Source organism: Eptatretus burgeri, chromosome 12 (assembly GCF_056783735.1).
Source record: "Eptatretus burgeri isolate ZD-2024b chromosome 12, Ebu_testis_v1, whole genome shotgun sequence".
Taxonomy (NCBI): domain Eukaryota; kingdom Metazoa; phylum Chordata; class Myxini; order Myxiniformes; family Myxinidae; genus Eptatretus; species Eptatretus burgeri.
Genome location: NC_140972.1, coordinates 90,994,627 through 91,007,659, shown reverse-complemented (window position 1 = coordinate 91,007,659; position 13,033 = coordinate 90,994,627). Strand labels below are relative to the sequence as shown.

Here is a 13,033-nt window from a genome sequence, read left to right as displayed (position 1 = left end):
GCATTCGCAATCACTCGTTGTTTCGGTATGCACTCCATAATTACCTCTTCCACCGAGATTATGTTTTCACCCCTGTTTACTTGTTTGCATGTCTATTTGTCTGACTGTGAGCAGAATATCTCAAAAAGTTAAGAACGGATTCAGACGAAATTTGATGGACAGAGTGAGTGTTTGACAAGGACGAATTGATTCGATTTTGATGAGGATCCGAATCCGGATGCGATAATTAATTTCCCCGCATGCGCGAAGTAAAGAGCAGGGTTACGCAATTGGTTCATTTCTGACTGTCTGTTTGTCTGTCTGTCCACAAATGTCAGTTTATGATTGAGGAACAAGTTAATTTCAATTGAATGTTATATTTTGAACACATATCGTAACATGAATCGGAAAACAAACCTCCAGTTTTGCAGTACTTGGACATATTAAATAAGGTGGTGTACAAGACACTGCGTCAACGGCAGTAAACCTCTAGAATATTTTTGTACTACCTTTAAAATGTTTGTTTTATTGCAATTTCATGGTATACCTCAACATCGTGTGGGGCAAGGTGTTCTATGAACTCTATTTTTTTAAAGCGATTCTTCACAATTGAGAGATGGGGCCAAAAACAACACATATAGCACGATATTTAAAAAGGTTGTGAACAGGTTATGACAAAAATTGGTGGATGAGTTCGTTAGGTGACAAGAACAAGCTGATTAGGTTTCGGTCCGAATCCAGATATAGCCTTTCAGTGGGATATAAAACGTAAACTGCTCAGCCTGGCAGTTCAGCATGCGCTCAATAAAGAGTGACGTTGTCGTTATCGCCTTGCACTAATAAATTTGTCGCCAAGTCCTCTTAAACATCTTGTGTAGCATTTGTTTTTAGCAGGGGTAAAGTGACTTTCAGGCCACCCTGTAGAAGCAAAACCTAATTCTGAGGTTAATCTCGAACCAGCTCGAAACTGATGAACCCTGTGTAGCTTGAAGAATCTCTCTTTATAGTTTATACTGTATATGCCTTCTTTGTAAATTTGAACTAGCTACGACAATTCTTTGTTTCCTTGAATGCCGGTGTGGAAAGAAGGATTTGGTTGACCAATTGTAAGACGCAATTCAACGACTTGTTTGTATGTTTCAAATCACAATCTTCACAGTGAGACATCCAAAAAGATTTCCGAGAAATTGTTGTCGATCCTCATTTAGCACACAAACGTCATTGTTAATTTGTTGCTTGGAGAGCGAGGCATTACTTGACGATGATAAAGAGGAAGCAACTCTAACAAAGAACAAACCTCTGCACGGAAAAGCTTCTTGAAAACAAGACCAGCAGAAAATGTGGGTCCTGGAATGCAGAACACTGTGACGGGAATGCCGTTTGTGCAGCGGCTGCGACCCTGGTCACTCTGATAAAAGTTGAATGCACACATGGAAAGATGTGCCTCTGAACCGGTGCAGTTAACACTGTGCATGAGGTAGTTGGGCTTCACCTCTCGCCTCCGCAGCATGCTCCTACACGCACCCCATGGGAAATACGACAGCAAATACAGGCACATAAAAGCAATGCATGGGTTGGTGAACAAGCCCAGGTTTTTCAACTTCTACATTATATTTCACCTTCACTACATAATTAAATAACAAACACTGAAGCCCTAATTCAATGTGAATGGTTGTCACGTACTTAGGGATTGCCAGTCGTTTCCAAGGCTCTTGAGGACTATCCTGAAGACAGCTGGCTGAACTTTTACACGAGTACATTAATAGCAGAATGCGGCAGAATCCTGACGATTTTAGGTCAGGTGTGATACGAAGCAGAGTTAGGTGAACAGATTCTGAGCTCAATTGTAGCTAGTACCACAACACCGTTGCTTTCTTTAGTAAACCTGCACTATTAATGTACTCGTGTGAAGGAATGGTGGAATTGCATCTCGTGCATTAAAAGAAAATCCAAACAATATATTCGAACTCCTTCAATTCAAAGTGTCGTGCAGATCACAATATATGACAGCATATTATGCATGAATAAATAATATCCGTAACAGAAGTATCGGAAAACGATTCATCCCAGCCAGACTACATGCCAACACCAAAGTGTGAGTGGAATGTGTTAGAGAACTTCTGTTTGCTGACGATTCAGCCCTCGTTGCCCATTCACGTAGGGATATTCAAGAAATCAGTACTCGCTTTGCAACTGCAGCAAAACAATTTGGGCTCCAAATCAACACCAGCAAAGTCAACCTTCTCTCTCAGTCAACCGATAGATAGACATAATGTAGACACGAATGATCAACCTGAATTCTTTGTCAATTGTCTCTCTCTCTATCGAGTGCAGCCTGTGGCTGCTGGTTGCATCATTGGTTGGGATGTGGCTATGCCGCTGATGCAGTGTCCCCCTTACCAGTACACTGGTGCTCATTTTGCCGACCTCGGAAGGATGACAGGCTGAGTCAACCTCCTGGTGTATTTAATTCAGCGGCCAATGGGGCTTGAACTCAGGACCCTAGGATCCCAAGCCACCACCCTAACCAATAAGCCAACACCAGGCTTCTTTGTCAATTGAGAAGCCTTTAGATATGTTAACACCTACACATATATTGGGAGTGCAGTAACACATGACAACTCACCTGATGCAAAAGTTGCACGCCACATGCAAGCAACATCAAAAGCTTTTGGAAGCCCGACCAAACGTCTCTGGTCCCAGTATGGCATCAGAACTACAACCAAGGTCAAGGTCTATCGTGCTGCAGTGATGAGTGTGCTTCTGTACTCGGTGTAAGCCATGACATCTTCCTGACATCTTTGTTCTACGTTCCTTTCACACTTCTTTGTACTTTTTCACATTTCTCTTTAATTCATTCAAATTCTTGCTTTTTTCTTTTCTTTCATCTCTTTTATTCTTTATCTGTCTGTCTAGGATAAGTGAACTATTGCAGAAAGTTTTCTGTAAGGCTCATTGGCTACACCTGGAGGGGTTTCAGGGTTATGGAGTAGGGGGTGAAACTCGAATCCTATCCAGGTTCCTCTTGATGACTCCATCTTTGCTCTTTGTTTATTACGTTGCTTCTGACGATCCCAATGTAGTATATCATTTTCCGTTTACTGAATGTAGTGATCCCCCCCATGTGTCACCATGTCTTATTCCTCTTCCCCACCCCATATTGTCACAATAAATATTTGTTTGTAAATGAGAACCTGTGGGTGGTTATCGCCAGTAGGATTCCATATTAAACCCATGAGATTGGCTGATTGGGTCCATGCATAAAAAAGTACCTCCAATAGCTAATTCTTTCACAGCTCGCTCAGCCAATTCTGGCAGACAAATTTTCCGCAGTCGTGAGTCTGAGACGTCGATTCGCCCCTACATTATCCGTGCGGACGTGGAGACCTTCTCGTCCCCTACTGCCCTGCGGATCGAAGGTCTATAAACCCACGACCATTACAAAATAGAAATATGTAGCCTACAGAAAGTCCACACCCTCTTTCAAAATTTTCATCTTTTGTTGCCTTATTTCCTCGAATCAAATTACATTAAATCAGACGTTTTCCACCTTTATTTACACATCGTCTCCCATAACTTCCAAGTGAAAAGCAAATTCTACAAATTTCAGAAAATTAATTAAACATACAAAGCTGAAATATCTTGGTTGGACAAGTGCCCACCCCTTTGAGTTAATACTTGGTGGAAGCACCTTTGACAGTAATTACAGCTGTGAGTCTGTTGAGATGGATCTCTACCAACTTTGCACACCTTGATTGGCAATGTTTGTCCATTCTTCTCCACAAAACTGTTCAAGCTCTGTCAAGTTGTGTGGGGAGTGTTGATGGACAGCAATCTTCAAGTCATGACACAGATTTTCGATTGGATTTAGTTTGGGGCTCTGACTGGGCCACTCAAGAACATTTATCTTTTTGTTCCTTAACCACTCCAGTGCACCTTTGGCAATGTGCTTCAGGTCATTGTCATGCTGAAAGGTGAACCTCCGTCCCAATTTCCGCTTTCTTTCAGAGGGCAGCAGGTTTTCCTCTGGGATTTTTTTGTATTTTGCTTCATCCATTTTCCCTTCTATCCTGACAAGTGTTCCTGGGTAGAGCTGATCTGGGTAGAGTCTAGATGGTATGATACGTCTTCCACTTCTTAATGATAGATTTCACCGTACTCAAAAGCATAATGAGGAACTTTGAAATATTGTTATAACCCTCTCCTGAATGGTGATTCTCCACCACTTCATGTCTGACTTCTTTGGAAAGCTCCTTGGTCTTCATGTTTGCCTTGATGGTTTACCAAGTGAGTTTCACCTTAAAACTCCTTAGATACTGTAAGTGTGGAGCTTAATTTTAAAGTTAAACCACCGATTACATACAGGTGTGAAACCTATAACACTTATTTTGTAACCTTTCAAACAAATAATTTGTCCTGAAGCAATCTGGGTTTAATTAGGCAAAGGGTTTAAATACTTCAGGAACTGAGAATCACCTCATTTTCTCTGTTAAACAAATGTATTCACATTTTATCTGTGATATTTTTATCTGTAATTTTGGAGTAGTTTGTGAAGATTCCACACATTAAGTTTGATTTGAAAGCCTCATGAAATAACCTCAGTTGGTGTAAAAAAGTGAAAACTTTGAAGGGGGGTGAATACTTTTGCAGGCCACTGGACATACTGCCAGGTGAAGTCAGATATGAGCGCATGCACTGGAGAAGCACATCGCTGTGTCCACATTCTGCCAGTACTCAAGGGGCCTCCATCTGGCCATCCCCCCAGGCAGATGCCTGGCCCATACCCATCTTCTTGAGATGACGATAAACCTGCTGCAACCACGAGGCAACGTGGTCAGCCAGTTGGCTTCCTCCACTCACATGGCTAACTCACTGTAAGAATCCAGCAAGCAGGATCAGCGTCAGGAAAACGAGCCACACGTCCATACAGCTGCCGCTGATGCTCACGGACTATACAGCTCGGTAGCAAATCTCATCTGAGTCTCTCTCAGCAACCTGTCGTTGGACACAAAGTCTGACTAGCGATAGCCAAGGATTCTCTGAAAAGAACTGGTACCGAAGGAGTCAAGTCTCCATCTCAGACCCCTGGTCAGAGTCCAAGTCTCACATCCGCAGAGCAAGACTTGAAGCACCAAGGACTTAATGACTCAGACTTCTGTCCTCCTGTATAGGTACCGACAGTGCCACACCCCATGATCCGGTGAATCCATGACTCCCCAGACCCAACCCAGATGTCTACTGACCTCTGACTCACAACATACGGAGATATGAATATCACTGTCAAGGAAAGTGAATCTCTCTGTGACCTCAACATTCTTACCAAAAACAGGTACAGACAACATCGCAGCATCCAAGATGTTACTGAAATCCTAGATCTTCGTTTTGACACAGGAAACCCGGAAACCCAGATTCCCAGCAGCCCCAACTCCTCATTCAGTGCCTCGAAGGCCCCTGTAAGGATATCCAGCGTCTCCACAAAGATGACTGAATCATCTGCAAAATCAAGGTCAGAGATCTTGACATTCCTAAATAATGCACCACAACTTGATCTCTCTGATATCCAACCCATAATGCAGTCTATACAAGCGCTGAAAAGTAGGGGGCCCAGTACACACACCTGAAGAACTCCAATAACTGGAAATAAGTCAGAGATGGAACAACCACACATCACAGCATTCTCAGTACCAGAGTATATTTCAGAGATCAGATTGATCAGTTTTGGTAGCACCTCACGGAAACCAAGAATCCTCCAGAGGGCATCCCGATTCACTGAATCAAATGCTTTGCGGAGATCAACAAAGGCTGTGAGCAGCCCCTGCCCAAACACTGGTCTACGTTCGGTGAGGACCTCAAGAGCAAGAATACGGTCAATCGTTGACATCTTTGGTGTAAAGCCTGAATGTTCTGGGTGCTGGTGCTCAAGCAATTGGTGGCAAAGCCTCTCAAGAATTATCGAAGCAAAGTCTTTCCCCAGCACTGAGAGCAGAGTCACCCCTTGGTAGCTGTTGCAGTCCTGGCAATCACCCTTCCCTTTCCAGAGAGGGACAATGAGGCCCCTTTTCCAGTCAGTTACGTTGATGTCTGTGTTCCAGGCAGAGTACAGAACTGCATGCAGTGACTCAAGTACAGCATTTCCACCAGCCTTAAGAAGTTCAGCACGGATGCCACAGATCCCAAGAGCTTGAACCCATTTCAACCGGTTCACCGCAGCCTGTGTTTCCAAAAACGAAGGCAGATCACAATTGATTGGAGGGTCAGCAATAGGGATTGTTACACCCCTGACATCCAACCCAACAGCAGGTGGGTCAGCCTGGTACAGCTGTTCAAAGTAACCGGCCCAGTGCACCTTCATTTCGGACTCCTCTGTCAAGAGCTCACCACCCTCTGCTCTAAATGCAGTGCACCGAGGAATGGACTTGGAGGATGGCAATGCACAAATTCCTCTGTAAGCAGGATGAGAATCACTTGACACTTCACATATTCCTCACACATAGGCCTCCTTGTCCGCCCTCATCACATTTACAGTTTTTTGCTTCAACTCCCTGAACAGCTCAGCTCTGTCATTAAGCCTGGCTCTGCAACTCTTGTCAATGGGATCCAGTGTCCCTTGGGAGACAAAGTTCTTCGTCTTCCAAGATGGTGGGTTCCAAGACATCCACAGGCAACATCAAGGATGGTAGTCTTGAAGGCACTCCACAACTCTTCAGGATTTCCCAAAACACCCAGACCCCCACAAATCCCCACTCAGCCTGTTCGCAAACTCCTCAGCTTCCCCCTCATCCTTGAGCTTGCCAGCCTCCAGCCTAGGCTGGGATGGTGCCATTCTCCTAGATTTAACCTGCAACTTCAGAGTTGCTGAAGCAAGCCTGTGGTCGGTATTGAGGAATTGAGCACTCCAGTAGACCCTGCAGTTCTGGATCATCCTCCAGTGACCATCAACGAGCACAGGGTCAATCTCCTTTGCCACACCGCCAGCATTGGAATGCCAAGTCCAGTGATGAGGTTGTGGGCGCTGAAACCATGAACCAGCCACCCTAAGTCCATGACTTCTTGCAAAGTCAAAGAACTTAGTGCTATTCTGGTTCTCAGTTCCAGACCCATGGTGACCAACACATGTCTCATAAGCATCCTGACCAGTGCCATTTGTTGCAAAGAAATCCCCCAAGACTAGAAGTATCTCGCCTGGGGCACTGATCAGCCAGACTTGAACACGGCATAGAATGCCTCCTTCACAGAGATCACTCGCCTCAATTGGAGCACATACAGAGCCCAAGGAAATTACACCCAAGGAGTGATGAATCCTCAGTCTCAAAATACACTCGTTGACTGGTGTTACCTCAATTATTATAGGAGTCAGCTTATTGGACACAGCTACAGCAACCCCTCAGGTATGGTAACCATCAGAATGAGCAGACAAGTAGTAGGTGGACCACCCACCATGAGCTCACCACTATCCGTTCTTCAAACCTACGACAGTGATAAAACGCCGATGTCCAAACTCTTGAGCTCAGATGATAGGAGAGAGAGGTGATCATCATCTCTTAGGGATAGGACATTCCAAGCACCCACTTGAAGGGACCACCTCATGTTCATCCGAGTTGACCGCCGTCTGGTGGACGACAACTCAGCACCATCCCGACACACTCAACAGCAATCCAACCCAGGAAGGTTACTCTGTGCTATTCCTCCTTTCATCAAGGAATGTGGGTCCCGAAGGCTTTGCCCCAATCCCATCATCCGGTGAGCTGTCCTGCAAAGGGCAGCTGCACAGGATGTACTCCCACGGAGTGGGTTTTCTATTTTTTTTTTTTTTGCGTTTTTCTATGGAATGAAGTGTTTTACGGTGGCTGGAATGCAAATCCTGATATCAACCTCCGAGAGAAGGGTAACCTAACTGCAGGAGGACGTCTGCAGACACAGTTGGGCACCAGATATGGATGGCCATTGGCTCACAAGGAGCTTCTCTACCCTTTGACGGGTTTTGTTTTTAACCTTGCTGGATGTCCATATCCAACACGCATTTTATTTCCTCTGTTCTCACCACAATCCATGATGCACTTTGCCCCTCCCCGCTCGGCCGCTATTAGTTTGACGCCCCAGTCCGTGGGCGGGGCTGACCCTCCCCCGATATCTCATCCAGCGCTTTTGGTGCACTTTACTGTCATGGTGGCTTTCCCACCTCAACTCATGCTGATGGCCTGTCGGATGCTTTGAAGACACATTAAATATAAATTACAAAGGTAAGAACATTAAAAGGCATAAAGGTATGGCGGTTTTAGACAAACATGTGGGAATTAACAGCTTTCTATACAAAAAAAGACAACACAATCTTTACATCACAATTAAATTTCCTCACAATTAAACGTCCTGATTCCTAAATAAGGTACAAACTCGTTTCATAATCATCTACAAACTAAGCCTGGTGTTGGCTTAGTGGCTATGGTGGCTGGCTTTGGATCTTAGCCTGAGTTAGAGCCCTTGGGATCGTCGGGTCCTGAGTTTTGAGCCCTTGGGATCTTAGGGTCCTGAGTTTGAGCCCTTGGGATCTTCGGGTCCTGAGTTTGAGCCCTATTGGCTACTGAATTAACACCAGTTGTGGTTGAATCAGCCTGTCATTCTTCCGAGGTTGGCGAAATGAGTACCAGTGTATTGGTATCGGGGCACAGTATCAGCAGCATAGCCGCACCCCAACAAAATGAGAGCTACCCGGCAGCCAAGCTGCCATACGCAAAAAGAGGAATATCTACAAAGTGTTTCACAAGCGTTTCATAATAATTTCACAATCACAAAAAATAAAATATTATACGAGGAACAATTGTCTTATAAACATTGCTTTCAGGATATCTGCTGTACAGTTTCAGAAACAGATTCATTTTGCTTCTTTTTTGTATATAAAGTATACGATCAGGAAAGAGCAAGATGACGGAGGGTGGAAGGCGAGGTACTAAAATTGTGGCAGTCAGACAACATGTGGACACAACAAGAGGAAGACAAAGAAGAGGTGCATCATCAACTTGTTGTGTTGCAGCGTCAACTTGAAGGAGAGAACCAGGAGAGAACAGCGGGATTGCACACATTGAGAGACACAAGGAGGGGGGTGCTGGGATAACACATGTGAACTGGAGTGACTGAAGGATGAAAGAGCAGAGGGTGCGAGACCTGAGGAGAGGCAGTAAAAAAACAGAGCCACCAACTTGTGAGCAATGGCAAAGGAACATAATAATTGCCAACCGCATGTGCTCCATGTGTCATCTGAAGGTCTAGGCTGTGCAGCACATGCATTTGAAGTTTGTTTTTAAATTTATATATATCGTAATCCGGATGTGAAGAAATGGCTTTGATGGAAAAATTTGTGTCTTACCATTTTACTGTCTATTTCTATCACAGCCACATGTGTTATTCACATTTTCTCTTTGTACCCTGGAGTATACCTCATGGTTTTGGAAATTTGAAACCCACCGCTTTGTTATTGGTGGAAATGTGAAGATCTGTGGGCATCATCAACACATCACACAATGTTTATAAAGTTCTATATTTTGATTTGTTTTAGCACAGCTGTCCTTAAGCACATCGTGTCCAGGAATATTATTACCCAGTGCACGCAAAGTGAAAAGTGGTGTTAAGCAATTGGTTCATTTATTACCAGTGTTGGCATCCACAACGATCCTTGACCATGTTGTGGAACATCAGCAGAGGCTCTCACTGATTTTTTTTCTTCCGTCCCTACCTTTTCACCTTTTTTCGCTTTTCAATTGGTTTTCTCCGCAACCGCTTGAACGACTGACACAAAACCTTCAACAAAGTTACATGACGATTGGATGGAAAATGTGGCCAGCATTACAAAAAGTTTGCTTTCCGTAGGCATGGGTTGCAGGGTGTTTCATGTATCAGGAATAACCAACATTGACCTTGCTTCGCTTGGCCAAATTAGCTTTTATAACTGAAAGAACTTCCAATTCATACTTTTTGAGGGCCTCTGCACATGATTGCACCTTAGTTTCCACAAAGCTACTGCTTATTCCTCTATTCTGACCCTAACCCTGCTTACGTTCTTTCATATCCTCTGATCCGTCACATTGAAACTGTAAGGAAAAAAATGTTCCTGACCTCCGAGAAGAGTTCCAGAGTATCCGTGCTTATTTGCATCAAGAGCAGAAGCATGCGCAGGTTCATTGCTTTTGATAAATGATAAAGTAATGGTCAACGCTGAGAAAGATCAATCAGCCTCGATACACACACTCTTGCAAATTGGGGTCACGCGGCTCATTTTTTCAAGGAAGGGGGAAAGTTTTTCCATAGAAACACTTTCCTAAACATAAGACTACAAAATGAACAAAGGAGTTTGGCAACGCAGATTTCGACATATATTTGCTGCAGCTTCCAATGCGTAAAATTGTTACTCTGTGTGCGCAAAGCGAAAAGCACGGTTAAGCAATTGGTTCACTTCTGTCTATCTGTCTGCCCTTCTGTCCTCAAACGTCAGAACTTAATTTCAATTCAATGTTATATTTTGAACACGAATCAACAAAGCTGTAGATTACCAGTGCTTTGGCTCTGAATTTGTCCCCATTGCGCATGTGCAGAGAGGAGCGAGATAGTTTTTAAGCGATGTATCCGCTTCAATATTTGATATGTCCATCTGTCAGTCTGTCCAAAAAAATGTTTTTTAAGTGCTGCAGACACTAAATTGACACAAGGGGGGAGCTCGAGCTCGCTTGCATCACAAGAATGAAATGCCAAACTGCACCGTTTCCTTCGGACACCAGTGCGATTTATTTAACTCTGTCTGTCTGTCTGGCAGTCAAACAAAATTTAAAATCATTCCAAACAGGAAACTTACTGTTTTGAAAGACGTCATAAAGGACACAAACAACAGGCACAAAGAACTCATGTAACGTGTGAATAGAACTAATGTAACCAGTGAAAAAGGTGATGTGAAAGATGCTAAATCAAGGGCGATAAACTTCCGGAATTTTTTTATCGACAACCTTCAAAAAAGCTTAATTTTATTTCAATGTAATTATATACTTGAACAATGGAGAACACAAATCACCTTTTTAGCATTTTTAAAACCCTTCCGTTTTTTTTGTTTTGTACACATTGTCAAGACTTCCGGTTCCGGGTTTGGAGCGTCGACGGGTATCGTTCGGGGCTCTCTGTTGACGATCTCAAAGTTAAGTTTCCAGTCATTATCTGTCCCGTTTTAACTGTTTATTCTCTCACTTACATGTTACTGTGTGTTCCTAGTTCGGTTTTGTTTCAAAAATCGTGCTATTTTGTGAGATTTTGTCGACTTTGTCTTACCGGACGCTTGAGGCCTACCCTTGAGGCTTGAGGCCTACCGGTTCCCCTCGGTGTATGATCGTGTTTTGTTTTTTCTCCCCATTACCTTCAATTTCGATCTTCCCCACTTTCCTCGCATCCCCCATCCCTCCCAACTAATCACTCTATTTCTTATCTTAAATCAAAAAAACAAACAAACAAAAAAAACCGCTACCTTTCTCACTCACGACTCTCGATTCTTCTTCTTCTTCCTCTTTTTCTTCATCTCCTCTTCTTCTTCTTCCTCGATTTTTTTCTACAACACTTCCATGACCTAATCTGTTGACAACTCTCTCAAACATGAATAATAATAAAAACGATCTCTTATCATGCTTCATCTTCCTCTTTCACACGTGTGGTACTCTTTACTGTATTATAATGCACAACTCTTCTGCTATTTAAACAGACTGCTCTCAATTTGACCTTTCCTTCATACCTTGCCTAAAAAATTCAACTGTTACGGCGTTTCTTCTCTCCATTCGCTGGATTCGCCTTTATTGCATCCATCAAGAATTGTGTTAAATCGCATCTCTGACCTAAAACTTTTTAAAACCCCAGTTTGCTATGAATGTTCGCTTTCCATCAACCATTCTTTTTTTCCAACTTCAGTGCCAACTCACCCCTCTCACTCCTCAATCTCAAAACAACCATCCCACTCTTCTCCCTCCAACCCTCCTCCTCACCTCTCTCAAAAACTCCCCCCTCACCTTTCTCCCACCATTCATCCCCCTCACTCATCCTTCTCAAAGTTGCCCCCCTCTCATCCACAAAGCTGCCTCCTTCCACTGCCTTCTCACCTCCATCTCTTCACTCCACCTCCTTAAATCCTCAACTGCCTTCTTCCCCTCTCTTGTCCCCCCTCTCCCCCAGCACCACAGAGCCTTTTCTCCGCCACATCCGGCCCCCTCCCCGAGCTATTCTGCAATCCCCCACACTCTTTCAACAACCCTCCTTACCTCCCCTCATCCCTTGTCCTACCCTACCCCTCCCCCACCCCCTGTACCCAAAGCCTCCTCCCTCCCTCTTCATTAAAAGTTTGGACCTCAAATATCCGGGGCCTTCGCTTAAACCTTTCAGATCTTTCCATACAGGCTACCACTGACAAACCAGACATAATCTGCCTAACAGAAACTTTCCTCCCCCAAGACGTGTCTGACTCCCAAGTGTCGCTCCCTGGTTACTCCCTCCTCCGGTATGACAGACCTGAGCCTCGTCCTGCTAGAGGAGATGCTCTCTTCATCAAAGACTCCATTCCTCACTCTCCATGCACTGCCCTCAATCCCCCACACCCCCAGGAATACCTCTGGCTACAGCTTCCCATCCACTCCCACCTCATGTTTATATGTGTACTGTACCGTCCACGTAACAGTGATGACTCCATCTACACCTCATTATCCGAAAACATGGACCAACTTCTATCTTCTCATCCAAACTCTCTCTTCCTCATATGTGGTGCCTTCAATTGTCATCATGCCAGTTTGCTAGGTGTGGGTACCTCCCTCACCTGTCATGGCACCTAGGCAAAAGCTTTCTGCGACTCAATGGGACCGACTCAATCGGTCAACTTCCTGACCCAGATCTCAACCAATGGTACTCCATCTCTTCTGGATCTGATTTTGACAAATTTCCCTGACAATATATGCTGCTCTTCCTCCGCTCCAATCGGTTCTTCTGACCATGTCCTTGTCAAAGTGGACATCTCTCTGGCTATTATCAGAGAACCACCTCACCG

At 44.2% G+C, this 13,033-nt stretch overlaps 1 protein-coding gene across 2 annotated transcripts in view; it reads right to left on the bottom strand.

Annotated features, from left to right (window-relative positions):
• LOC147016125 (lysyl oxidase homolog 3A-like) overlaps window positions 1–13,033 on the bottom strand; it is a 261,877-nt gene that overhangs the window by 194,434 nt on the left and 54,410 nt on the right. For both annotated transcript variants that reach the window (XM_085848863.1, XM_085848864.1), the window contains exon 4: window positions 1,277–1,493. In XM_085848863.1, coding sequence (XP_085704989.1) covers window positions 1,277–1,493 — 217 coding nt within the window. The remainder of the gene's footprint in view (window positions 1–1,276; window positions 1,494–13,033) is intronic.